General features: G+C 47.6%; 1 protein-coding gene across 2 annotated transcripts in view; it reads right to left on the reverse strand.

Annotated features, from left to right (window-relative positions):
* Positions 1 to 466: 466 nt before the first annotated feature.
* The window catches only part of VWA2 (von Willebrand factor A domain containing 2), an 80,661-nt gene continuing 55,194 nt past the window's right edge, over positions 467 to 25,933 (reverse strand). For both annotated transcript variants that reach the window (XM_050958975.1, XM_050958977.1), the window contains 7 exons: positions 24,668 to 24,800; positions 21,516 to 21,571; positions 17,572 to 17,679; positions 14,397 to 14,978; positions 12,061 to 12,612; positions 6,441 to 6,563; positions 467 to 4,320 (listed from right to left, as the gene is read on the reverse strand). In XM_050958975.1, the coding sequence (XP_050814932.1) occupies positions 4,187 to 4,320; positions 6,441 to 6,563; positions 12,061 to 12,612; positions 14,397 to 14,978; positions 17,572 to 17,679; positions 21,516 to 21,571; positions 24,668 to 24,800 (1,688 nt within the window). In that variant the 3' untranslated portion in view covers positions 467 to 4,186. The remainder of the gene's footprint in view (positions 4,321 to 6,440; positions 6,564 to 12,060; positions 12,613 to 14,396; positions 14,979 to 17,571; positions 17,680 to 21,515; positions 21,572 to 24,667; positions 24,801 to 25,933) is intronic.

Below are 25,933 nucleotides of genomic sequence, written 5' to 3' on the forward strand. Positions count from 1 at the left end.
AGGGATCATCCAACATCCTACGGCGACAGACTCATTCCTGTTTCCCATTAGTTAGGTCCCAAAATTCCAATTACTCTCAGTGAAAAACTGACATTTTCCTCTCTAGAAAAAGATTTTTTTCACCCCAACCAATTTTATTTTACCACCAATTTTTGCTAAACTCCGCCCCCCTGGTTTGGTAACTGTGCAAGATCCGAACAATCTCCCAACCTTTAGAGTCTGACCTTCCCATCAAGTACTTTCTCACTGAGGATTTCTGTTTAACTTCAAACCAGGTTCCAGGAGTGAATTTAAGAAAGGACCACGTGTAAGTGGCAAGCTGCCTCCACTTTTTAACTAAAAATTGCTAGTCTGTGCATTGTGCAAGACCATTTTTGTTTTTCGAACTGAGATAGAGAGGCCAGAAAGTTAAAAAGCAGCCCTGATGCACTGACACCTTTCAAGCTTTAAGCTGGTTTTATTTCCCCCCCCCTAAACAAAGTAACTTTTTTTAGCCCAGACCCCACAAAAGTGCTTTCTCTGGTGCTAAAAACTCTCGTTATTCACAGCTGTGTCATGTCAGGATCTATACAGTGACAGAGTTTTATTTACAGCTGTTCCTTTGGTAGAACATTGGTTCCTTTAACTGCACCATGACCACCTGGGTTTCTCTTTTGCGTTTCTACAGCAGGTCAAATAAGCCAACAGGTCTGCCCAATCCCATTCATTCAGATACATACTGATTGATATACTGTCCTCTGCAAGTGCAACAGGCTGCAGGGACCTTCAAGTCTGATTCTGCAAACATGGCCAGCTGAGACATCACGAGCCTCCTTGACTTCAAAGCACAATGCCAGGTAGTAAATGTTTACAGGGCCAGACCTAGCATGAGGATGTGTCTGTGGCCTAATGTATCTGGGATCCTGTCTGTGAAAATGATCACAGCAGTTCAGTCCCTTTTTTAATGCACGTCATACTACGAGCCAAATTCCTCCGTCATTTACAAGAGGCAAACGAAGTAAATGGGATGTGCAACTACATGCATCTTTGGCCCACTATGGTTAAGATATTGCAGAGGGGAGTCCTTGTCTGAATTCCAATTTTTTGTCCATTCTAATAGGAGTTCTGTCAAATTCTACTTGCTCCACTGCGGATTCAGAGAAAGGACAGGCCCAGTTGTCAGCTGAGCTCAGCTCTGCAGCTCCCATTGACTTCACTTGGAATGGTGGGTACTCAGCACCTCCGAGAACCAGGCCCTACAGTATTTCTATATTTCTGTGGTTTTCCTATTATTGGACAGCTCTTCTGGAGTGGAAGGAACCAATAAAATAAGCCAACTGGGGGTTGCACTGGACTTGGACCGGGGATGAATTTGACTCACTGAGTCATGATTGGTTCACTACAGATAGCAATAACTAGCTCTTATAGAGCACTTTCCATCAGTAGATCTCAAAACACTTTACAAACGAGGTCTAGCTCATTGTCCCCATTTTAAAGAGGCATGGAGAGGGGAGGATACCAGCTCTAGGTCATCCAGCTGGCCCATGGCAAAGCCAGGAATAGAACCCAGCTCTCCCAAGTCCTAGTCCAGTGCTCTATCCACTAGGCCACACTGCCTTTAGCTACATGATTGGCTTGATTTTCCCAACACTTTCCTGAAGTCATGTTGCATTCTTAGCTGGCTAGGAATATCATCTTCCACCAACTGAGAAAGCTGATGAGGCATGAAACACGCCATTTTCATACTTCTCCAGGGCTGTTAGTTTTATGCTGTATTCTCTACATATTACACTCTAAAATGATGACCAAAAAAAAAAAAAAAAGGCCCCAAAAAACCTCATTTTTAAGGAACCAAAAGCCAAGCACTCAAAAGTTAGGAAATGCCAGAATTCAGATTGCCTGTGCAACCTTAACTGGGCCCCCGCATGCACAGGCACCTAACTCCTCATAGCTCCTTTGAAAAGCTCATTCAAACACCCACCATCTTGCATATCACCAATCTCTGTACTGTGGCAGCACGTAGGCGCCCCAATCAGAGACCCGAGCTCTATTCCACTAGACACTGCGTGTATCAACAACAACAACAACAAATGGTTCCTGCACCAAGGAGCTTAGTCTATGGTTTTATCCAGACCAGTTTTCCCATCCATATTTAAATGAAGCAAATTCATGGGGGAAAAAATCCCTGGTTTTGCCAGGCCTCACCCCCACACTCGGCCGCATCCCAGTAAAACTTACGTGCTTCAGAAATGCTCATATTATCAGAGAATTAAAATAAAAGTATATCTATACAGCAAGGTTACAATCGTACAACATAGGTGCATAATCAAGCCTAAGGGTTCATTAGATCTATACAAATCTTCTCTGTATGCAACATACCTATGTGGAAAATATTGTAAATACCTTTATACCGCTAAGCATATTACAGTTACTCAAGTCGTATGCTGTAGAAATGCTAAAGGAGTAAGAGCCAACTCTGTTAAAGGCAAGCTGCCAAAAGACAGTGAAAATGAAGCAGAGAGTTTAACCAGTGCACCTGTTAGACAAAATATACAACAGAAAATGCCACAGTGTTGTAAATATTATAGTGAAGCAGGGCAGGAAGGGGTAAGTCTCTCTAACACCACAAACAATGCAGGGAGCACAAGATGACAGAGAATAATTTCAGAGCAGAATTTAGATGGTCTGGGGAGCTGGTTCCACTTCGTTTCCACAGCGTAAAATACAAACCATGTCTTTGGATTATAGCTGTGAGACTGATGTAGCCCATTCTTTCCAGAACAGAACCCACTGACACTTTTACAGAAGCAGCACCACCAAAGCGGCAATCATGCCAGACATAAATAAGGGCGAAGGGTTAGTGCCCCTTTCTGCTTCAAATGTCAGTCCTGCAGTTACGCTTCTATTGCTGCTTGCCTCAGGTGCAGAAGCCGAAGGCTGATCTACTGAAGTCTGGGCAGAAACAAAGTGGAAGTTCTCCTTTATTTTTTCCAGCATAATGTATAAAATAGCACTGCTGCTGTTTCAGGGCTAGCATTAATCTCCACGAGTGGTTTAGACCATATTCCTTTAGACAATGATCCTGTGAAATAATCTGTCTCTCTTTTGGTACATCTTTGTTACTAGTAAAACATGGGGGCAAGTCACTTGGATGAAGGGGGTTTTCTTCTCTTTAGATGCTATTACCCTGAACACTGGCAGTTGCAGTTAATCTTTCTAACTGCTGCAGCTCCATTTTAGAGTTGTTTCATGTTAAGGACCCTCCTAACAAAAAAAAAAAATGCAGCTAATAAAAATGCCCATTAAGCCAAACCATATTACATCACTCAGAAACAAATGCAAACAAAGAAAAGAGCTAAGCAAGGGAACATCATTGCATTTGGCATCAAGAAATCAGTGAAGCATAACAAAGCCCATCACTAGCTCTCACTGTCATTTGTCTTCCTGTGTTTATCCAATAATTCACTCTAGTGACTTCAACTGTAGGAATTTTTAACTGGGGCTGGTAAATAGTGTACGTTAAGTTACAGCCAGACCAATGGAGCTGAACTGATTTACTGGAGCTGAGAACCTGACTCTGTTTGCACACCCCTAGCTATAGTTTAAAGATTCAGAGATTTTAAGCCCCGAAGGGACCCTCATCTGACCTCCTCTATAACACAGGCCATCCCTATTTTCACCATCTATATCGTAATTTCTGGTTGAGCTAGAGCAGCTATTTTAGAAAGACATCCAGTCTTGATTTATGACTTTCAAGGGACAGAGAATCCTCCACATTGGTTGGTCAGTTGTTTCAATGGTTAATTACTCTTGCTGTTAAAAATGTGCACTTTATATAGCTCCCTTTACAGATACATTATTTAGGCAAACTCCCTTCTACTCCAGCCTTATCTAACAGTCTGCTACCAACTCACAGATCTTTCAAACAACGTACGTGAAACACCAAAATCTTTGAGTGGAAAAGCAATGGTCAATAATAAATATTGAAGCACACAAAATATTTACTTATTACAAAAGCAAAAATATATTGACTACTGATAAACCCAGCTGGTGTCCTGTGTGAGCTTGGAGAGACATTATTTCAGTCTCTGTGCCAGATTTAATTGTTCATTGAAATACCTGGTGGTTGCTTGCCAGATCTTCTTGTATATTAATGACTGCAAGCAAACATTAGTGAAGGGAGAACTGCACAGTGAAACTGCCCAACTCAGTGTCCCGACTGAGCGAGCCTTTCTGCATGTCGGAGAGCTCTGTTAAACTGCTGCAAACCACTCAGATTTCGTTGGATGTGAAAATTTGTGGGAGGGACCGGTGATCTTGAAGAATCTCTCCTTAAAATTCCTGTTACAATAAAAATAAATAAATGTCAAGAAAGACAAATGTTGCCTAATACAAAATTAATACTCAATTCTTTGTATAGATAAAGTCCATTTCAGACAACACTAGCAGATGCAATTGCAAGACGCGCATGTGATCGGATATTGTGGTGTGAGAGTCAGGACTTCTGGATTCTGTTCCTGGCTCTGCCAAAGTGTGTGAGCTTGAGCAAAACATTTCATACTGAGGTTTTCATCCTGAGGACTTGACCTCCAAAGGTTGGGAAATGAACAGTTGTGAGCGAGTCGTTAACCACCCTCTCCTTTCCATATTGCTAAATGGAAGGAGGCCGCAGGTAGAACCTGGGATCAGGGTCCTGGCACGGGAAAGAGGCTCATGGTGTGAACCAATGACTCCAAACAATATAGGGTGAAAGCCTGAGGGAAGTAGCAGCTCCTATGGACCCTGCTTCAGTCTAGAAACTCTCTGTAAAAACTGCATCTACACATGAGCAAAAGACTAATGGTCTGAATCTCTGCTTTCCAAAGCACTAACTACCTCCTGTCTAATGCTAGCTGAGGTGATCCCCTCCAAGATGATCCTAGAGTTAGCTTCAAACCCACCACTTCCCAGTATGAGAGGTGGATCCCTGTTATTAGTGCGCTGCCAGATTAGTCTATGGGGCGGGGCCGTGGGGCAAAGAAGAGGGAGGATAGGAAAAGCTTCAGAGTCTACTCTGTTCCCCGTCACAGCAAACAGGCTCCCACAGCCATGGGTAAAGCAGCACACATAAAGAGGTCTGCTTCCCCCTAATGCAGGTGTAGTGGGTGAACCCAGGTACAACCCCACCAGCCCAAGCTGCTCTTCTCAGAGCAGAATTGAGGGCCACATGAGCCCCATGGAGCTGCCAGAGGATGCCACCAACCACTCGCCCCTTCCCCAAGTTGTAGGTGGAGCCTCTGGATGAGTTAGAAGGAAAAAACCCAACCGCTGCCATCACCACCATGGTCCCACATGAACTGAAGGAAAGGCAGATAGTGGAAAGAGAGAGTGTCATTTTTGCCATGACATGGCAAGGAGACCGCCACAGGCGGCTAGAGCAAGGGCGGCCAAACTGCGGCTTGTGAGCCAGATGCAGTTAAAGCACAGCTCACAGAGCCCCCCTTCATCCCCATTCTCTGCCTACCCGAGCTCGGGGCTTCTGCCATAGGCGACTGGTGCCTGATGAGAGTGTGGGGGTGTCATAGTTTAAAGGTTTGCCCCCCCAAGTTGAGTCATTCCCCTCCGTCACACTCCCCCCTTAACCTGAGCGGTCCTCCCTGTGGCTCCCAGCTGTTTGCCGCTGCCTCTCCCCGCAACTGCAGCTCCCAGCTTGCCAGCTCCAGCAGCTGCAGCTCCCAGCTTGCCAGCTCCAGCAGCTGCCATGCAGGGAGGGGGCCCCAGTGGCACCATGTGACTGAACGGGGCCATCAAATCCTGGCAAAAAGCTGGGGGGGGGCATATGACCCCACATGCTTTCCCCCCGGGTGTCACCTCTGGCTTCTGCCCAGCAGGGAGAGGGGGTCTTGGGGCTTCAACCCTTATGGGGTGAGCCTGCAGGGCTCATGGCTTCAGCAGGGGTGGGTAGGGTGACCAGACAGCAAGTGTGAAAAATCAGGGCAGGGGGTGGGGGGTAATAGGCTTCCATAGAAGAAAAAGGCTCAAATATTGGGACTGCCCCTATAAAATCGGGACATCTGGTCACCCTAGGGGTGGGGTTGAAACCCTAAGCCCAGACAGGCACCTCCTTTGGGGCTGAAGCCACAAGAACCCCCTCCCCATAGGGCAATCCATTGGGGGAACGGGCAGTCTGCCATGAAAGGAGTGGGAATCGTTGCTCCTGCAAGTGGTTCTCAACCTATTTAGCATTGTGTTATGTGGGCCGCATCCAATACTACCTCTATGGCCCTGAGGATGTCACACAGGCCGCAGCTCTGTGCTGATTGGTCCGCACCTGCGGGCTGCCAGTTGAGAACCACTGCTCCTGACCATAGAGCGGACACTCCTGCCCTATCCTTGAGCTCTTAACCCTCTGAAAATGTGCATGCCTCAACCTGCACTGCCGTCTGAAATTCACTGACTGGTTACTGTTCAGTGAGCCTTACTGCTTTCACAGTGTGGTCCTTCCCAGCCTTGGCATTCACACCGGTAGCTTCCATTCCTGAGAACGCACACGCCCTCATTCAGGCACGGGTTGGGTTTGCACAGGTTCACCGGGCGTTTAGCCTCTGTAACAGAGAAAAACACAAACAGAATGGCAGGCTCTGGAATCTGACACGATATTAACCTCTCAAATGCACCTCTGGTGTGAGCACGTTGGCATGACAGTAAATGTTGCTCTTGCAGGGAAAGTCAGTTGGATTTACAGGAAGACGTGGAAGGAAATAAAATACATCAATGGCAGGGATCCAAGCCATTTGCAGTGTTGTTGTGTGTACATTGTAACGGCAAAACACCATCAAGTAAAGTCTAGAAAAGGTCAGGGAAGAGGATTTACTTTACTAGTTGCCCTGAGTAAGATCCTGACATGGCTCCCACTAAGGCCAAGGCATCAGGTCCACTAACAGACACTCCACAAAACAGAGAAAGGCATGTTTCCTGTCCCAAACAGCTTACAATTGAAAGCCCCAGTCCGGCAGTCAGGTGCATTAGAACAGAGCCCAGAGCTCCTGCACAGGACCGGAGAGACACCACACAAGACATGGGACATCAGCTTAGATAAAAAAACAAACAAACAGGGGTGCGAAGATTATTGGTAGAAATCAAGGCGGGAAAGATTTCTGAAGAAATGGGTTTTTAAGGGGGATTTGAAGGAGGAAAGTGTGTGTGAGAGAGTGTGAATGTGTGTGTGAGAAAGAGAGAGAGAGAGCGCGCCTCCTATCATAGCAGGCTACAGCAGTCTGCAAACCTCAGCACTTTTCATGCCATTTTGCTATAAATACACAGGGTAAAGCAGCAGCATCTTAGAAGAATCTTCTTGTACCATGACTGGCATTTCTGCAATAGCGTTTGGAGGCATGCGAAATTCCTCAGCTAAACAATTAAGTGGCTTAGAATGTGGGTCTTCTAATCGCGTCACTGTTGTTCTCTCACAACTTGGGTGCCTGGTAAAGAGTATAAAAATCAGTTCCTCTGTCCTAAAAAGTGGCTCATTTGGATGCTATTTTCTATCAGGATTGTGTCTAACTAGTTATCATCTGTCAGAGCGACTCGGGATCCCATTCATGAACTCTCCAGAGAAGGTGGGAGGTAATGCAAAATAATGTACTGGTTAGTGCATGTCTCTGCCCTCTATGGGGTGGAATAAGAACTACACAACCACATGGCATAAGCACCCTTTCCCTCACCCTGCATCTGTCTCCTCTATCTAGATTAGGGTTGCCAATTTTCTAATTCCAGAAAACCAAACACCCCTGCCCCACCCCTTCCCTGAGGCCCTGCCCCTTCCTGAGGCCCCACCCCTGCTCACTCCATCCTCCCTCCTTCCATTCCCAATCCTGCAAACAATGAACACGAGTATCTTTACACATGTATGTACTTCCATTGAGTTGAATGGGACTACTCACATGTGTAAAGTTATTCACATGCAGGATCAGAGCAATAGTCCTCTCTCTGCTCCATTTCAATCCCAGCAATAACATTCATTTATAGACTAAGACCAAACGGCACTAATTCTAGTCTAACCTCCAGTATATCCTGGGCCATTAAATTTCACCCCATCATGCATGTATTGAGTCCAATAACTTGTTAAATAGCTAATGTTTGGCTAAAGCATATCTTTCAGAAGTGCATCTAGTCTTGATTTAAAGACCTCATGAGATGGAGAACCCACCACTTCCCATGGTAATTTGTTCCAATTGTTAATCACTCTCACTGATAAAAATGTGTGCCTTATTTCTAATTTGAATTTTTTCTGGCTTCAGCTTCCAGACTTTTTTTTTTTTTTTTTATGATTTTCTCTGCTAAATTAAGGAGCCCTATACGATCTGATATTATTTCCCCATGAAGATACTTCTACACGTCTCAGTCTTCTTTCTGATAAACTAAATATATGGAGTTCTTTCAGCCTCTCATTTTTGTCTGTTACACTGTCCTTGTTCCCAGCCTTGCATTACAAACAACAGCTACCAGCACAGGCAAGTAACCTGCAATTCAGCTTCAGGGAATGCTGTGGTCCTGCTCTGTAATCATTGACTCTTGCCACCTTCTCTTCTACAGCCAAGGCCTAGCGAACACTTAAGCAAAAGTCTGAGAGTTTAAGTGGAACTTACCTCACACATAGACCATATCAGCCTTCTCCGAGCATGGGAGAATTTCACCCTTAATACCTATTTCTCTACTGCACATCAACTGCTATTAAAACTGCACAGAGACAGCAAGATTCCCTCTTGTTTCTAGTAAAGTGCTATGCCCTAGCAATGTCACCTACACTGACAAATGAACATTCTGTGGCTCTCTCTCTTTGTATGCCCTAACGGTAAGCAACTCAGGAGAAGAGGCACTTTAAGGTCACCCTGTACTGTGCCACCCACAATCAAAGAGACAAGGTAAGTGAGGTAATATCTTTTATTGGACTAAGACATGGGTGAGGTAAAAGTTGTTATCTCACCCACCGTGTCTTTCTAACAGGGACCAACACGGCTACATCACACTGCTTACCCACAGTCACGGTCCACTCTCTTCTGGTGTGTTGAGAATTCCTGAGGAATTACCAACTTTCCCAATCTCTTGTCTTTAAAGGGAAACTGAGTGAACAGAGGGAGCTGACTAGGTCTTTACGGTCGCACTGTTACACGCTGTGCAAACATCCCAGACTCTAGGCAGCGAGGAATTTGCAGGCTGTGACTGAGGTTTTCATGTTGTCTCAGTCCATAAGATGTAATTTTAATTGTAGGAATTCGCAGAAGTTTGCTCTCATGTGCAAACAGAAAATTAGCCACGGCCTAAGAGCCAATTGTTTCACCACATACCAGCCAGTTCAAGTAAACATCATTTTCCTCTTAGGAACTTAAGTCATTTCATTTCTTCAGTGGGGGAAGCATGACTCACTTGTCTTGCAGGGCATCCTTTCATCTTAGGGCCTGCAGTCTCCCAGTGAGACACCTACACTCCGGGTCAAACACTGAGGTTTTTACTCAGGCAAACTCCCACCAAAGTCAATGAACTGACCCTGAAGGTCAGGAAAGCAATATAAACACTTAGCACACAGAAGAGAAAGATTTCTTCTTTTGCAGCAGGGACCCCCAAACATCCATTGCAATCTGCTTCCATCCCACTTACCCCAGCACACTGGTGATTCACCATAAAGCTGATCAGAGCCTCCTCAATCTAAGAAGCCCTCAAATTTCTCTCTGCATCATCACATTCCCTTCCCTCCCCCACAGACAAACCTGGGGAGAATTTGACAGTCCTTTTTCCTTCTTCCCCTAAGCATTAATTAGCGTTTAACCTACATCAGTTTAAAGCTAGCAACACATTCCTAAGGAATCTGCTTGGTAAACAGAATACATTGACTCTTCTAAGAGGAGCTGGTTATTATGTCTTTGCAGCCCACACATGATAACTTCCTGATAAGCCAGCTTTTAAGCACTCTCTCCCGTCTTGGATAAAGGCAAGTGCATCTTTGAAGATGAAACATGGATCATCTGGGACCCTTTTGATCTTGGATGCTTTCACACAATTACAGAATGTTTCTCTGACCATCTCTAATCATTTCAGCCTAACCGCCTTCCAAGTGGAGTTTAATCCCATTTCATCTCAACTGTATCAGCTCATAAAGCATTAGCACATCTGCCATCTCTCTTAGCCAAGGCAGCGCTTTGAAAAGGTTGTTCATTCCTTCCCGCAACAGAATTACCCAATAGAACCATTTCCCATCTATCGACAGGCTTGACCCTTAAAGCAGTTACTGGACGTAGAAGTGTTATTCCATCTCTTTGGCTAGGCACTTACATGGCTCTCATCTAGCAGTAACTGAACACTTCCCAAGTATTCAAGGATTGATGGCCATAACATCCCTTCCGGGAAGAATTATTCTCATTTTATAGACCAGGAACTAAGGCACAGGGAGACGAGGGACATTTGCCAAGATCAACACTGGACCTCTGTGGCAGAAGCGGTAACTGAGCCCAGATCTCTCAAGTCCCAGTCTAGTGCCCTAAACTCAAGACTATCCATTCTACCTAATCACCCTTGTTTTTCCATTGAGTATTCAGCTGATGATAAATATCTCTGCAGATCTCAAAGCACTGGATTTGCCTGTACTGGCAACAGGGCTTCATTATAAAACAGCGAAATGGCAAGAAAATAAATTGAGCCTCACCCTGTATAAAGATATGCCATAGAAGGGCCCAGTGCTGAGTAGCTCCTGCAAGCAGCACTATTGACTTGCTCAGCACCTTGCAGGATCAGGCGCTAAATCATTTCAATGGAGCTGCATGTGTAGCCCACACACCTCCTGGGTGTGGTGTTCTGTCCCATCTAGTACCACCAAGACCACTTACAGAGACAGAGATTAATGAGTTTGCTCGACAGCCTTAGCTAAGGGCCACGTATGGCTTTTAGCTCATGCAGTAGAGGCTCAGGCATTTAGCTCCAGAGGTCCCAGGTTCAATCCCACCTGGCAACGACCAGGGCCTGTTGAAAGTATGGCACTAAACACATGGGTATAAACATCAAGTATCTAAGTACGATCTTAGAACTAATTTACAGTAAACACCTGTATTCTTCCTGCTTAACAAAAGCACCTCTAACTCTTTAGATCACCTGTGTCATTACTTTGACACCCACCTGTACATCTCATAAGAAAATACAAAGAAACAGCTTTTTAAAAACACCCCGGAAGGCTGAACGTTATTCCTTTATTCCCCTTTCCTTTGATCAGAAGAGGACACCATTCCACAGTGAGCAATGGGGGCTTTACCACTGGCTCCCTGGGGGATTTTGCCCTATTCAGAAAAATAAGGAGAAAAAAAATAAGAGGAAAATAAATTTCTGTCCATGTCAGGTCCGTGTGCTTATGAGGGATCTCAATTTAATGGACTAGCCCCTTCTGCGTGTTCCCCCGTCTCCAGTGCCCCAGGCTGTGTGCACGTGAGCCCTAGCAAAAGTGCCCCTAATAACGGGGACCATTTGTAATGAAGGCAAGTTACAGTCGCCCCACCTAAATGTTCAACCTGAAGCTACCATGGTTAGTCAGTGACCAGTAACTACAAGGTCAAGCCGGTCAGCCGTGAGCAGCAAAGGGACAGGGGACAACAGGAAGGAAATAATGGGACTGACCTGCAAGTTTCAGATCTGGATCCAAATCTTGCCAAAGCCTGGTGGGGTAGAGGACTCACACAATCAGGTGTTGGAACCTTCCCCATGACCCATGAGGAGCTTGTCACAAACTGCTTTGAAATACGTCCCTTCTTTATACCCCCAGTAAAAACATTGCATTGGATACCTTGCAATGTATGTAGTATGTGACATCCTACACATTTAAGGCTAGATTTAAACTCTCCTGTGCCTCCAACACACAGAGTGAAGCCGATTTAACCCAGGTAGGATTACAACAGGCAACCACAACTGGAAAACTAGCCAAATCAAACCTCATGGACTGGACCGGGGCTCAGTGAGATCCTTGTGTGTGTCTGTTTTATAAGGCTTCTAACAGCTGGTTTCTGGGTGCAGGCAGTGGCTACACCATAAGAACTGAGAATGGGAGGCCAAAAGCCATCTCACCTTCACATATTCTTTCAATGATAAAGTCTTTGTAATTGTGCAGATCATCATAAGATGAAACGTGTATCAGGTAGTTGGGAGAACCGGCAATCCTCAGCAGCGTGTCCCTCCGCACATCCCCAATCCCAACAACAAACACTGACACACCGTTGCTCCGCAGCTGCTGAGCTGGAACAATTGCATCCTCGGTGCCGCTCCCATCCGTGATCACAACCACGGCCTTGCTCACCCCAGGCCTCGCCCCTTTCGGAACAGTCATGACATCATCATGAATGTGCAGCAAGGCTCTGCCCATGGAGGCTGAGCCACCAAGGAAAGGCACCTGGCTGATGGCTTGAAGGAGAGCTGAGCTGGTGACATGCGCGTCCAGGGCAAATGCAGTGCGAGCTCTGCTGCTGTAGACCACAAGGCCTATCTGGGTGATGTCCCGATTGATACTGAACTGCAGGGAGCTGCTACTGACAAAGTTCCTCAGCCGCAGAAAGTTCTCCCTGCCAACTCCAGCTGAGGCATCCAAGGCGAAAACCAGATCCAGAGACTGGGACTGGCAGTCTGGAAAGGAGACAGCAAACTTTAAGCCTTTCAGAATATAATCATTACTGACAAAGCAAAGGAGGCACCTGCTTCTGCTTTAGGCAAACACATCACTACTGAGAGGTCATGAACTGCAGCATTATAAGGAATGGCAGATTGCAATTTACAATTCGTTATTACAGGAATGTACAGCCCCCTCAAAAGGAACAGCTAGAGAAGATAATCCCCAGCTATACAACCAACACAAGCACTACTGCATTAGATTTTATGTCTAGTTTCTTTTCACTCATTACACTGCTCTGAGCCAAATCCTTCACCTTGAATGGTCTCCTACTATATGTGTTAACTACTTATGCTAATCAACCTGTTCTACCTCCTATCTAGCTGTGACTACCTGAGTACCTTTCCCAGATGTGACAAGGAGCTCTGCCTAAGCCCGAAAGAGAAGTTAGTCCCATAAAAGATATTACCTCACGCATCTTCTGTCTCTATGTACCAAGGGTATTTCTTTTTCAGTCAGAGGCTTGGCCCTGTGGTCTGAGCCCATAACTGGAGGAACTAGGACACTCGGGTTTGCTCTAGACTCTGACAATGACTTCCCTTAGAAGCTTTGGGCAAGATACATACCTTCTCTGTGCCTCAGTTACCCCATCCATAAAATGGAGCTCATAATTCTGACTTCCCTCACTCTGAGGGCGGTTAGAAGGATTAATTACTTATGGCTAGACTGTGCTGTTAAGGACCTGTCACAGAGTGGCCAACACTTTTAAGATGAGATGGACTCAGCCTCACCTGTGTCTGATGAGCTCCCCCACAGCTAAAGCAGTGGAGCCAGGAATCAGGTGATACTTCGGAGATTACCTAGTCCTCTTAACAGGCAGCAAATAGCTCATTTGAGCTAGAGAACTGCAGGGAGCAGGGAAGACTCCTACAGGAGTCTCTGAAGCAGTGGAAATATCCCAGATTATGTGTGGCTCCCAGGCAGGCAGCCTGTGGACCATAATCCTGCAGGGAGCAGGCTAGGAAGGAGAAGAGAGCAGAGAGGCTTGCCTTGATGCCCAGGTAGAAGTAGGGAGTAAATATGCTCCTGCAGAAGGGTCTGGATCAGAGGGAAAGTTCACAGTTGAGATGTTGAATTTGTGTTAAACAGTTTTATTTTGAAGAAATAACTGAGTCCCTGAAGAAAAGGGAGTGAAATCCTGTGACTGGAGAGCGTTCTTTACTGCACTGACCAGTGAAATAGCTCACCAGCTTCCAGGCCCACAACTGGGGGGCAGACTAGAGCTGCAGAAGCTTGGACGGTGCCTGAGGGGCTGCATTTCCTCCCCCTAACCTCACTGCAGACAGAGAGTTCACATGTTGCAACTTACCCCTTTCGGCAGCACATAATACTTGGTACATATGAGCCCTCCCAAACCACTAGCCCACTGGCTAGCCAGCTCTCTGGGCTGGTACAGAAGTCAGGAATGGACCACAATCCCTCCTTACTGGTTTTTGAGTGATTTGTGCCTACGGGTGCATGAGGAAGCAGCAGTCTTTAGGTTCCCAGCTGCAAGGGCGGCTGTCGTGCTTGGTCTTTGCATGGGAGGGGTTCTGTGCTTTCAGCCTCTCTAGTCCCTGACATGAGCTAGCTCTCAAGGTCCGGGGAGTGATCAGTATTCTGGATCAGTATTACTGGATTCCCTACCACTGTTGTTTGGGAGAATTGAAATTCATTCTTTTAACCACCCTGCTCCTTAAATCTTGAACTCCCCTGAGCAGTGACTCCGTCAGTGCACTACAATCAATAGCCAAGGCCTTACCTTGATGACTGTCTACGCTGCAGATCTTTTTCTGCAGCTCAGGGATCTTGTTGAACAGATCTTGGGGATTGGAATAGACAACCGTCTGCTTTGGATTCCCAGTCACGTCGTCCAGCTCTGCTCTTAAGAAGTCGCTGCCCATGCCAATTAGGAAGAGCCCTCTGCTTCTGGTATGTTTAGCTGCTTCTACCACAGGATCCTGGGACTCCGAATCCGTGAGCAAGACAACCACACGCGGGAGATTGTCGTGAACGTCTGCGAAAGCCGGAGCACTCTTAAAGCCATGCTGCGTGACATACCGAAGGGCTTTGCCAGTGAAGGTTCCCCCTCCGCTGAAACGCATGGTGTCAACGCTCTTCACGAGACTGAGCATGTCCTTGTACTCACCCACTTTGATAGGGATCTGGACCTCATTGCTGTACTGGGCCACGCCGACATTTGCTGGGGAGTCTTTGCTCAACACTGCCCGGATGAACCTTTTCAGGAAGGCCTTGTAACGCAGGAATCCCTCCAAGGTGGTACCAGATGAGCTGTCCACCAGGAAAAGAAGATCCACGCTGCACTCCAGACTCAGCTTCGGTACTGAAAGCAAAGGAAGTGAGTAACTGCATGTAATGTCAAAAATAAGCAAGCACATCATGTGGGTCTTCTGCAGTCCCAATGATCTGAAGGCGAGAGAATGCACCCCAGAGCCCCTCTGCATAGGCGCCGCCATGGGTGCTCCGGGGATGGAGCACCCACTGGGAAAAATTAGTGGGTGCTCTGCAGCCAAGCTCCCCAGTCCCCTCCCTCGCCTCACCACCTCTTCCCCTGAGCGCACCGCCTCTCCGCTCCTCCCTCCCAGCGCTTGCCACTGCCAAACAGCAGTAGCAAGCTCTAGGAGGGCGGGGGGAGGAGTGGGAACGTGGTGGGGAAGAGGTGGGCAGAGCGGGGATTTGGGAAAGGAGTTGAATAGAGGCAGGGAGGGGGCAGAGTTGGGGCGGGGACTTTGGGGAAGGGGTTGGAATGGGAGTGGGAGGGGGCGGGGCAGGGGTGGAGGCAGGGAGGGACGGGGGCAGAGGGGAGCCGAGCACCCACTGGTGCCAGACGAAGTCGGTGCCTATGCCTCTCTGTCAAGAAAACAAAACAATTTGTTGGGCAACATGTTTTGTACAGTAGGAGAATCATGCCTCAGGATGCCATTCACTTTGGCAGGATGCCACAAAAACCTCAAAGGGCTGAGGAATACGTTTTAGGAAGTCATCCAGTGACTTGAGATACTTTAAAGGGGTGGGTGCTCCGCATTTTCTGAGAATCAGGCTCCTTTAAGGTTTCTCGAGTTGGGCACCCAGAATCACTAATCCCTGGCCCACATGTGCAGGGAAGTTCTGCAGGGATCTGAGGGAGGGGAGGGGAGGGGAGGGAAGGGCTGGGGAGACAAGGCACAGGTACTTCAGCTGTCCCCCTCTTTCAGCAGAATCCACTTCTCATGCCCTGCTTCCAGATCTCCCTGCAAGCTGAGATGGAGGGAGCCCCAATGAGGCTGTACATGTGGGGTGGGCAAACCTTTTGGCCCGAGAGCCACATTGGGGTATGGAAACTGTATGGTGGGCCATGAATGCTCATGAAATTGGGAGTTGGAGTGTGTGTGGGGCGTGAGGGCTCTGGCTGGCAGTGCAGACTCTGGGGTGGGGCTGGGGGGGTGCAGTAGGGTGCTCTGGGCTGGGACCGAAAGGTTAGGAGGGCAGGAGGGGGATCAGAGCTGGGGCAGGGGATTGAGACATGGGAGGGGGTCAGGGGTGCATGCTCCGGGCAGCGCTTACCTTGAGGAGATCCCAGAAGCAGCGGCACGTCTCCTCCTCTGGCTCCTACGTGGAGGTGCGGCCAGGCAGCTCTCTGCGCTTTCCGGTCTGCAGGCACCACCCCGAAAGCTCCCATTGGCCGTGGTTCCCAGCCAATGGAAGCTGTGGGGGTAGTGCTTGGGGTGGGGGCAGCGTGCGGAGCCCTCTGGCCGCCACTACGCGTAGGAGCCAGAGGAGGGACATGACGCTGTTTCCAGGAGCTGTGCAGAGCAGGGCAAGCGCTGGACTCCGTTCCCTGGCGGGAGCTCAAGGGCCAGATTAAAACTCTGGAGGGCTGGATGCGGCCCCCCCCCAGGCCATAGTTCGCCCACCCCTGCTGTAGACCAAGTTCACAGAGGTTTCTGAATACAGTGGGACTCTGACACCTACTGGGGGGGGGCGAGGCATGGCAAATCCCTCCCCCCACACACACAGACACAGATTTTTGCACTTGATCAAAGTTGCACGGGCAAAGTTTGGGGGAGAGGGGGTGAGCAGCATGGCTGGACCACTTCAGTGCAATGGTTCTGTTCAAAACCTGTACAGCTGCTGCTGGAGCACACTGTTCAGGCTGCGTGGTCGCAATGCCAATGAAATTTGACTCTGTTGCCCCTCCTGACAGATGAGGAGGCGGCCTGGCCAAATGGAGTTGTGACCTAGCACATGGGGAGTCTGTGCTTGTAGGGCAGAGTGCAGGGGAATCCACTGAGACCTGACTCCTGGTGGTAGAGGCTCATGCGCTGTGTGGTGTGAGAGAGGAGACACTCCCTAGCTGAAGGAGACTCGGGGGAGAGTGGGAGGAAGAGGCAAGCAGGGACCAGAACAGGGTTCTTATGAGGGGTTGGGGGTGGGGAGACTGGAATTTGCCACCTCCCGAAAATATCTCAATTGGCACCACTGTTGGGATTCCTTTCTTGGTGCCTCCTGCAGCCACAGGGGCTCTGAGGAGCGAGCAAGCAGGATCATCCCCTGGAAAAGCAGATAAAGCTCCAAAACGTCTGTTAGTCTATAAGGTGCCACAGGATTCTTTGCTGCTTTTACAGATCCAGACCAACACGGCTACCCCTCTGATAACAGATAAAGCTGAACATCCTCAGTCAGCACCTGTTCAGGTAGCACTAGGCAGCAAGTGCCGGTCACTGACAGCCCTACAGCCCTATATCAAGCAGTAGGAAAACAAACTCAGGCCTTGCAGCAGGGTTTAAAAGGCAGTGGTCAGCCCCAACTCCATCCGGCAAACTGCATTATAACCCTATACCAGGGCTGTTACAGGGAGGCAGGCTGCAAGGGATGGTCCCAATCAACAGATTCAAGAGCTAACACCGCACAGTGGACCAGGCTTAGACCCCACATACCGCAGCTGGCATTTCCTCCAAATCCAGCGGGACACACACAGTGGTACCTTTCTAATCCCTCTGGAACGCACGTGCCTCCATTGTGACAAGGCTGGGAATCGCAAGGATCTGCAAAGGCACCACAGAAGGAGAAGGAGAGAGCCTGGTTTGGGTCCAGAGAGAAAATGCAGTCATGCTACACAGTAGATTAGCCGTACGTGTTTTGAGTGTATGCAGAGTCAAATGGGCTCCAGGGCAATTGCAAGGTAATTTTCCTTCACTTTGCAGAATGGTCTCTCTCCACTCAAGTAAAGCACAGTTAAGTAAGGCTGTGATGTCTGTGTAGCTTTGCTTGAGTATTAAGAATGTACAAAACCAAAACCCCAATAGCAGAACTCAGTAATTTCTTAAATTTAACTTCTTTACACTTGAATGAATCCATTCTTGACATGGGCAGCGCCAACCATTTAAAAAAGCCGACTCTTTGTAAGCACGGTTTTGTAAGACCACATTACAATTCAGTAACGGTTCTACAAAGCTGTCCATTCCTAAGGGTATGTCTACACTACGGGATTATTCCGATTTTACATAAACCGGTTTTGTAAAACAGATTGTATAAAGTCAAGTGCACGCGGCCCCACTAAGCACATTAATTCGGTGGTGTGCGTCCATGGTCTGAGGCTAGCGTCGATTTCTGGAGCGTTGCACTGTGGGTAGCTATTCCGTAGCTATCCCATAGTTCCCGCAGTCTCCCCCGCCCCTTGGATCTCAACCCAGAATTCCCAGTGCCTGATGGGGCAAAAATCATTGCCGCGTGTGGTTCTGGGTAAATGTCGTCAGTCATTCCTTCCTCCGTGAAAGCAACGGCAGACAATCATTTCACGCCTTTTTTCCCTGGATTGCTCTGGCAGATGCCATAGCATGGCAACCATGGAGCCCATTCAGCTTTTTTTTTTTTACTGTCACTGTATGTGTACTGGATGCTGCTGACAGAGGCGATACTGCAGCACTACACAGCAGCATTCGTTTGCCTTTGCATGACAGCAGAGACGGTTATCTGTCGTTCTCTACCGTCTGCTGCTGTCATGGGTGCCCCTGGCAGAGGTCGGCTGGGGGTGCAAAGACAAAACTGGGAATGACTCCCTGAGTCAATCCCTCCTTTATGGTATCTAAAAATAGAGTCAGTCCTGCCTAGAATATGGGGCATGTGTACTAGAGAACCAGTGAACCAGAGCGCACAGCCACTCCGTGTCAGATCCCGCAGAAATGATGAGCTGCATGCCATTCTAGGGGGTGTCCCTGCAACAATCCCACCCGTTGCTTCCCTCCTCCCCAAACCTTCCTCGGCTACCATGGCAATGTCCCCCCCATTTGTGTGATGAAGTAATAAAGAATGCAGGAATAAGAAACACTGACTTGTTACTGAGATAAAATGAGGAGGAGGCAGCCTCCAGCTGCTATGATAGTCCAGGCAGGACATTAAGTGGTGTGGGGGAGAGGAGCTCAGCATCCCGCTGCTATGATAGTCCAGGCAGTAGAGAATCTTTTCTTTACACATGAAAGGGAGGGGGCTGATGGAGCTCAGCCCCCAGTTGCTATGATGAGGACGGTTACGAGTCGTTCTGTACCATCTACTGGGAATGACCGGGAATCACTCCTATTTTTACCCAGGTGCCCCCGGCCGGCCTCATCTGAGGCCAGCCAGGAGCACTCACGGGCTCATGACGAGAATGGCTATCAGTCCTTCTGCACTGTACCATCTGCCACCAGGGAGAGGTGGAGAGAGGATGCTACTGTTTACTGCTGCAGCACCGTGTCTACCAGCAGCATGCACTATATATAGGGTGACACATAAAAGAGTCAAGAAACAATTTTTTCCCCTTTTCTATCACGGAGGGGGAGAGGGGGGTAAATTGACGAGACAGACTCTGAACCATCCCGGATAATGTGTTTGACTCTACAGGCATTGGGAGCTCAGCCAAGAATGCAAATGCTTTTCAGAGACTGCAGGGACTGTGGGATAGTTGGAGTCCTTGGTACCCCCTCCCTCCCTCCCTCCATGAGCGTCCATTTGATTCTTTGGCTTTCCGTTATGCATGTCACGCAGCACTGTGCTGTGGACTCTGTATCATAGCCTGGAGATTTTTTTAAAATGCTTTGGCATTTCGTCTTCTGTAACGGAGCTCTGATAGAACAGATTTGTTTCCCCATATAGCGATCAGATCCAGTATCTCCCGTACAGTCCATAATGGAGCTCTTTTTGGATTTGGGACTGCATCGCCACCCATGCTGATCAGAGCTCCACGCTGGGCAAACAAGAAATGCAATTCAAAAGTTCGCGGGGCTTTTCCTGTCTACCTGGCCAGTGCATCCGAGTTCAGATTGCTTTCCAGAGCGGTCACAGTGGAGCACTGTGGGATACCGCCCGGAGGCCAATACCGTCGATTTGCAGCCACACTAACCCTAATCCAATATGGTAATACTGATTTTAGTGCTACTCCTCTCGTTGGGGAGGAATACAGAAACTGATTTATAGAGCCCTTTATATCGATATAAAGGGCCTCATTGTGTGGACAGGTACAGCGTTAAATCAGTTTAACGCTGCTAAAATTGGTTTAAACGCGTAGTGTAGACCAGGCCTCTGTGTGGTTTGCCACCTTGCACTTGAATTGCTGTGGAATGAAATCACTTACATCAGGGAAATGCTGGAGTAACTCCACTGGAGTTATACTGGTGTAAATCTGAAGTAACTATTGAAATCAGTGCAGCTCCTCCAGATTCACGGAGAGAAGAGATTAGAATCTGGCTCATTCTGTTCAGATTCCTTTTGGATAATATGGTGCATATTCAGCACTTATGGTTCTGGGGTGCGACTTACAATGCTTTTTGCTGAAGAGCTACCATGAGATATAGTGAATGCAAGCAGTCCAGAACACTCTATCACTGAACGTTTCATCTGCTGGACTGTATTTATGATGTGTCCCCATAGCACGGCATGGTGACACCACACATTGACAGTATCAGAACAACAGTTTAGGAGCTATCCATTTCATTTTCCAATCCTACCCTTTCCTCCAGAATTTACTGCATTGCTTGCGCAGCACATACAAATTTTGCTAGATCGAGGAATCTCCATTTCCCTTCTGAATCAGGGGGCTTAAATGACGAGGCTGTACTTTCAAAGGGCATTCAAGGAAAACAAAGCAATCAGGACACTCCAGGATTTGAACCACTGAGTGGTCTGTCATATTGATAAATCAACCAGAGTAGCTATTCCCACACAACCACCAAACCAAGTTACACAACTATTAAGTGTCAGGTTCCCTCCTAAATGAATGAAAAAACAAGGAGGAGTACTTGCGGCACCCTAGAGACTAACAAAGGTGCCACAAGTACTCCTCGTTGTTTTTGCTGATAATAGACTAACACAGCTACAACTCTGAAATCTTAAATGAATGATACTGATGGTTCCAAATTACACGGCTGAAGGCATCTCACTCAGCTACAACTTGAGCAGAAACGTTCCACGTTGGTAGCAATGCAATCCCCAAACTAATGCAATACTTGGATACTATTTCTTGCTGGCTTATGCAGGTGATGACAATAGAATCGCACCATTCCTGAATTACTATCAACAAACAAGAACGTGAAGAATTTCAGATTAATTAAAGGTGAACCAGCTCCTCCAGGAGTGAAGGGAGAGACTGAGGGTAACTGTTTTAAGCCAGCAGAATGATTTCATGGTCAAGAACATGAGGGAAACAAGAAATCTCACTCCTTTCTTTAGTGCTTAATGAAAGATTGGTAAAGGGTCAGTTCCTCACTAACACCCATTAAGAACTATGATCCCTGCTTTTTTAATCCTTGCTCAGGAATTGAATGTGGTTTAAAAATAATCACCTGAGTTTAGTTTACTTTTTTTCCTTAGACTTTAAATCAGATTTTTCAGAAAGATCTTGTCCTACCTGCGCATGTAGCTCGGTAGCATCTGGCCGGGTGCTTGATTAAGATTCTTCTCCAACTAAGATAGAATGATTGATACAAAACATGAAATTGGACTGACTAAGTATTTAAAAGATTAACAAGGCATTTGCAAGGTTGACCATTGAGTCAAAGTTCTAGACAATTAATTTTTCCCTCAAAAAACGCAGTTTCATCAAAATTGAAACATTTTATGAGAACAGATCGATTTCTGACCGAATTAAAATTTGATATGAAAAAGTTGCAACAAATCATTTTTACTATCAATTTGCTTCACTTTGTTTAGACTACTAACTATTTTATAGGCTGAATTAAAATACTTGATATTATAATATTTTTACAATATCAGATATTTCAATAGTTCTGAATTGACATTTATTGGACCTTTCATTCTGTGGGAAATATCAACTTTTTGTTCTGAATCCGAATAAAAACAAATGATGCAATTTCCCATTAAATGGAACCTCTGGTTTCCAACCAGCTCTAACTTGACCAGTTAATATGAGAGCAAGGGCTGGACTAGGAAGCAATTCTTGACCCCTAAGAATCCCTCCACATGAGATCAATGAGTGAATTGATCATGTTTTTGAAACCATTTATCTCATCTTAAAGGTGACCTGGAAGGGAAAAATAAATGATGTTTGTGTCCTTTTTTTTGCTTGTTTATAACTAAGACTGCGTGTCAGTCACGGATTCTGTGACTTTTGCAGGGGCTGGTGCGGCTGGCTCAGGGGCTGCCTGAACAGCAGCACCCGTTTGGGTGTGGGAGGGGGCTCAGGGCTGGGTCAAGGGGTTGGGTTGCGGGTCAGCACTTAACTCGGGGGCTGGGAGAGGGGGCTCCCCAGGAAGTGGCTGGCATATCCCTGCAGCTCTTACGCGGAAAGGCCAGGGGGCTCTGCGCGCTGCCCATGCTTGGAAGTACCATCCTTGCAGCTCTCACTGGCTGCAGGGCCGTGCAACCATTTAGGTGACATAGGTGGTCGCCTGGGGCGCTAAGATTTGGGGGGAAGCATTTTCTAAGGCAGCGACCACGGTGGCTGGATCTTCGGCTGCCCCGGTCACCGCTGGCATTTAGGCGGAGGGAGCTGGGGCAGCGGAGCGCGCGGAGGGCTGCCTGCAGCAAGTAAGGGGGGGACGGCACACAGGGGAACTCCCTGCCCAAGCTCACCCCTGCCCCCTCCTCCCTGAGCACACCGTGGCTGCTTCACTTCTCCCGCCTCCCAGACTTGCGGCACCTAAGCTGATTGGCGCCGCAAGCCTGGGAGGCAGAAGAAGTGAAGCAATGACGGCGTGCTTGGGGAGGAGGCGGGGCAGGAGTAAGCTGGGGCAGGGGGGGTTCCTCAGGGTGGGAGGTGGGGAGCTGCCGTGGGGGGGGGCACCTCAGGGCGGAGGGGGGGAGCTTTTGCGGGGGGGGGTACCTCAGGGTGGAGGGGGGGAACTGCCACAGGGTGGGGGCGCCTCAGGGCGGGGCTCGGGGACAGCGCAGCGCAAGGTGGAAGTTTCGCCTAGGGTGCAAAACATCCTTGCATCGGCCCTGACTGGCTATGGTTCCCCTCCAGCCTGCCAGCCCCTCCACTCCAACCCCTCTCCAGCACCAGCGGGGGTCCTGGGCTGTGCACCACTGCCCACCCCCCAGCACCCGTGGGGATCCCGGGCCACTCCCCAAACCCCCGGACAGCCCCTCCCCGCCCCGAGCAACCCAGCCCAAGTTTTAGTCAGGGATATATAGTACCAGTCATGGGCAGGTCATGGGCTGTGAATTTTGGTTTATTGCCCATGACCTGTCCATGACTTTTACTAAAAATACCCGTGACTAAAACGTAGCCTTATTTATAACATGCAAGGGGGTAGGAGAGTTTTGTATTAAAAGGTGGATGGATTCCTGATTTAAAAAAAAAAAAAAAAACTTTAGAAATATCAGCCTTGTCGAGTCTAGTCTTCCCTAGCTTTGCTGGAGGACTTGCTGGGGCTTAGAGAAGTGTAGTGTGGCATTTCTCAGCCCTTAACTGAAGAGGAAAGGATGCTCAATCTTTAATAGATCTCTCCTTCCAGGGGTTTGTTAGACATTTGGAGTTAAAAAAAAAAACCCTGAGATTTTGGACAGCCCGAATAAAAACAGGTTCCCAGCTCAATGAGTCAAATTTCACTTCCTTGATATCTGGTGTCATAATCCAACTAGTTTCCCAATGTTTTCCAGGGTAGACAAGACCTGAATTTATAGTATAAAAAACAAGCAAGGGAAAAAACACCAACGATTCCTCCTCTTCTGCCTCCTTCCCCATTCAGGCTCTCTTTATACATCAGACAAACAAACAAACAAAGAGCACAAACCTACATTTTCCTTTGCAGGACACTTCAAAAATTATTTCACTTATTGTACAAACTACAGTAATGAAGCTTTTGGAAGGCATTTGATTTCGTTAAGGATCTGACAAGTTTCACAATCTTTCAGATATGTCCTCACCTCAGTGCAAGAGGAATTTCCTTGTGCAACTCACTGCCATTGCCCTGATAACATACCTCTCCATTTGCAACCCTGCTCCTTACTATTTGTTTCAGTATGAGTGGGAGTTGTTTTCAGACAGTTATTGAAGCCTCTCAATAGGTCAGAGTCTCCCAGGACTTTCAGGTCCACTAAACACAGATAAAAGGACTTCTCTGCTTCCGGGTCAACACAGTGTCTGGGCTTTATCCACTCTCTTTATTGACCAGAATATAAGCAAGTGTTGCACAAATGAGAATTGTGTGAAATACATAAATGAGGCTGTTTACATAACAGGCAGGATGGTCCAGTGACAAGGGAATCTGCCTGGAAATCTGGGTTCTATCCCTGGCTCTGACACTGACCTACTGGGTGATCTTGGGCAAGTCACTTTGCTTCTCTATGCCTCAGTTTCCCCTCTCACCAATTGCTTTGATTGCATGTTCTTCAGGGCACAGACTGTCTCTTTCTATGTATATGTACAGAGCCTGTCCCAACCTCAGCTGGGGCCACTAGGTGTTGTTGTAATATAAATACTAATATAAAGTTACAGTAAATCATAAACCCAAGTCATCGTACCTAACGATGGATGTGTGTGTGCGCTCTCACTCTATGTGCACTACTCACTTCAAGAGAGCAGGCTGGCTGACTTACCTGTAAAATGGGCAGAGAGATGCATGCACTGCATTTGGTCTCTTTGACCCTTTCCAACACATATAGTTCCCAGCCAGCTCTTTCACGGTCTCCAGTGTCTTGCGTTCGCAAGGGTGAGATTCAATCTTGCAACCTGGCACAAAGAACACACACAAAATAGCTGGTGCATTTGTCTGCAAGTCAAGCTGCCCGGGAGTGGGAGCTGACACAGCTGGGATATTGCTCAGTCAACAGCCTGTCTCATTGTCCAGCAAAGAGAGTTCATTGCAGCTTTTCGACAAGTCCCTCGGTGATGCCCCAAAAACAAGTAAATGTGCTGCTGGTGGGCAGGTCTGCCCTTTACTAGATTCCTGGGTGCAGCTTCTTTAGTCTGCTTTGTTCGGGTACAATATCTGCAACCACCAAATCCACCCATGTTCTACATAGCTTCCTATACCACCCTCATCACTGCAGCATCTAAGCACCTTCCAGTAGTGGATTAAGCAATGTGACTTACACGATCACCTACGGTTCTTAGGGGATTTTCACCTCTCATCTATCTTAGGTATTTATATGACCCCCCACGCCACACTGTATATCTGAGTGGCTCACTGTCTTTAATGTATTTATCCTCAACACTCCTTTGAGGTAGGAATTATCCCCATTTTAAATGGGGGAGACTGAGGTACAGAGAGACTAAGTGACTTGACGAAGGTCATACAGTAAGACTGTAGCGTAGCAAGGACTCAAACCCAGGTCTCCTAAGAACTAGAAGAGTTCACTGATCACTGGACTATCCTCTCTCTCATACAGTCCCTGGGGTTTGGGCAGGCCTCGTGGTTTGAGCAGCACACACAGGGATGTGGCTCTGCCTTGAAGTCATTTTTTGACTGATATTAACCTCTCAGCAGCCTCCATTTCTTTCCTCTAAGCAGAGGAGAAGACGTCTCTGTCAAAACCTAATCCCAGATTTGGACCTTAGCGTCCAAAATATGGGGGTTAGCATGAAAACCTCCAAGCTTAGTTACCAGCTTGGACCTGGTACTGCTGCCACCACCCAAAAAATTTAGAGTGTTTTGGGGCACTCTGGTCCCCCCAAAAACCTTCCCTGGGGACCCCAAGACCCAAATCCCTTGAGTCTCACAACAAAGGGAAATAAATCTTTTCCCTTCTCCCCTCCAGGTGCTCCTGGAGAGATACACAGAAGCAACCTCCGTGAATCTAAGCAGAGGGAGTCCACCCTCTCTAATTCCAGTCCTGGAAACAAAAGCACTTCTCTCTTCACCC

Source organism: Gopherus flavomarginatus, chromosome 6, assembly GCF_025201925.1.
Source record: "Gopherus flavomarginatus isolate rGopFla2 chromosome 6, rGopFla2.mat.asm, whole genome shotgun sequence".
In the NCBI taxonomy this organism is placed as follows: Eukaryota; Metazoa; Chordata; order Testudines; family Testudinidae; genus Gopherus; species Gopherus flavomarginatus.